Source organism: Setaria viridis, chromosome 5, assembly GCF_005286985.2.
Source record: "Setaria viridis chromosome 5, Setaria_viridis_v4.0, whole genome shotgun sequence".
NCBI classification, from domain to species: Eukaryota; Viridiplantae; Streptophyta; class Magnoliopsida; order Poales; family Poaceae; genus Setaria; species Setaria viridis.
Genome location: NC_048267.2, coordinates 5,379,801 through 5,381,832, shown reverse-complemented (window position 1 = coordinate 5,381,832; position 2,032 = coordinate 5,379,801). Strand labels below are relative to the sequence as shown.

Below are 2,032 nucleotides of genomic sequence, written 5' to 3'. Positions count from 1 at the left end.
CAGTTACATAAAGAAGAAGAAGATTTGTCAATTTCCTGACAACAGCACTCAAATTGAACCGTAGCCATGGAGTGGGAACATCATCAACTGTTGATTTATGCTGTACTTCTATATTTTTTTTTTTTGAAACGAAGCTGTATTTCTATATTGTTGCCCGTGTTTCGCGTGGTAGTTAACTATATCGATATCAATGTTGGCGCATTGAAATCGGCTAATAATGAGTCACTCCCGATCACGATAAGAACGGGCAGACAGGTCCCTTCTTAAACCGGCCACACACGTCGAGTCTAGCGAACTCACTCACTCTTCTCGGTGAGCCGCGAATCGATCGATCGGTCACTACTCACAAGCAAAGGAACCAAGATGTCCCCTAATGAGGAGACTAGGATCCTGGTGATCGGCGGCACGGGCCGCCTGGGCAGGCACATCGTGGCGGCGAGCGCGCGGCTGGGCCACCCCACCGCCGCGCTCGTCAGGGACACCGCCCCCTCCGACCCGGCCAAGGCGGCGCTGCTCCGGAGCTTCCGTGACGCCGGCGTGACGCTCGTCAAGGGCGACCTCTACGACCACACCAGCCTGGTGCGCCCCATGAAGGCCGCCGACGTCGTCATCTCCGCGCTCGGGACGCGGCAGATCGCCGACCAGACCCGGCTCATCGCCGCCATCAAGGACGCCGGCGGCGTCAAGGTAGCAACCTTTGTTTACTCGCATCACTGCACTGCCTTCGATGCTTCGATTCAGTGATTCGTTGACCGCAAGCTCGCTCGCGGCCGGCGTGCTTGTAAATGCTTACGTGCAGAGGTTCTTGCCGTCGGAGTTCTGGACGGACGTGGACCACACCGCCGCCGTGGAGCCGGCGAGGTCCACCGTCTACGCCAGCAAGGCGTCCGTCCGGCGCGCCGTGGAGGCCGCGGGCGTCCCGCACACCTACGTGCTGTGCGGGTACCTCGCCGGCGCCGCGCTGCCCAGCGTCGGGCAGGTGCTGTCCCCGGCGCCCCCCGCCGACGAGGCCGTCGTCCTCGGCGGCGGCGACACCAAGGTGTCGTACGTGGCCGAGGAGGACGTCGGTGCCTACACGGTCCGGGCCGCCGCCGACCCCCGCGCGGCGGGCCGGATGCTGTACGTCAAGCCGCCGGCCAACACGCTGTCGCACAACGAGCTGCTGTCGATGTGGGAGAAGAAGACCGGCCGGACGTTCCTGCGGGTGTACGTCGCCGAGGACGCCGTCCTCAAGATGATCCGAGGTCAGTAGGACACGCCTGGTTCTGGTTCTTCCTGAGAAGACAGCATCTGCATTGTATTTACTTGCTGTGAAATGTTAAGGGGGGAAAAATGATTCTGCAGAGGCTTCTCACGCGCTGGGCATCGCGCTCTCGATCGGGCACGCGGCGTACATCCTGGGGGAGACAAACTTCAAGATCGAGCCGTCGCTGGGGGCGGCCGCCGGCGAGCTCTACCCGGACGTCGAGTACACCACTGTCAGCGAGTACCTCGACAGGTTGCTGCCGACAGGCTCCTCTGGACGTTATCTGCAGGGGCACAAGGGCGTGCTGACGTCGCTGGCGGCGCTTTGCTGCGTACTTCTATGTATCTTTGTGTGGATGCTATCTGATAGAATATCCAGATGATGTTAGGCTTGTGGTTGCAAGTTCACCCTCCCCTGGAACTTCTAGCTGCTTCGCCCCAAAATTCCATCCCTACTTATTTCACCAGCATTCCTCCAAGATCTGTTTTCCTGTACAAGAGTGCATCTAAGTTTAAAAAAATGCTTCGGTGTGCAAACAATGATTATAGATGATAAGCAAAAGCAAGGATTTTGTACAAGCATATGTCCATGTACCAACAGAAAACTAAACCAGATGAAACCTACACAGCAAAAGCAAGGATTCTGGGTCCAATGGAAACGGATGAAACCTAAATAAATAGCAAAAGCAAGGATTCTACGGTGAAGGATCGGAACGGGCGACCAAAGGGTGGTGAATGGGAGCCAATTCAAATTTCTTCAAATAACCTCGGCTATAGTCTCAAACCA

General features: G+C 57.1%; 1 protein-coding gene across 3 annotated transcripts; it reads left to right on the top strand.

Annotated features, from left to right (window-relative positions):
* Positions 1–256: 256 nt before the first annotated feature.
* LOC117854959 (isoflavone reductase homolog IRL) lies at positions 257–1,824 on the top strand. 3 transcript variants are annotated; one of them, XM_034737222.2, is made up of 3 exons: positions 257–687; positions 800–1,244; positions 1,324–1,824. In XM_034737222.2, exons 1-3 carry the CDS (start codon positions 364–366, stop codon positions 1,626–1,628), a joined length of 1,074 nt encoding a protein of 357 aa, XP_034593113.1. In that variant the 5' UTR covers positions 257–363; the 3' UTR covers positions 1,629–1,824. The 3 variants fall into 3 exon arrangements, with proteins under 3 accessions (XP_034593113.1, XP_072150330.1, XP_034593114.1); XM_072294229.1 differs by having other exon boundaries at positions 259–687; positions 760–1,244; positions 1,345–1,824; XM_034737223.2 differs by having other exon boundaries at positions 260–687; positions 1,345–1,824.
* The last annotated feature ends 208 nt before the right edge of the window (positions 1,825–2,032 follow it).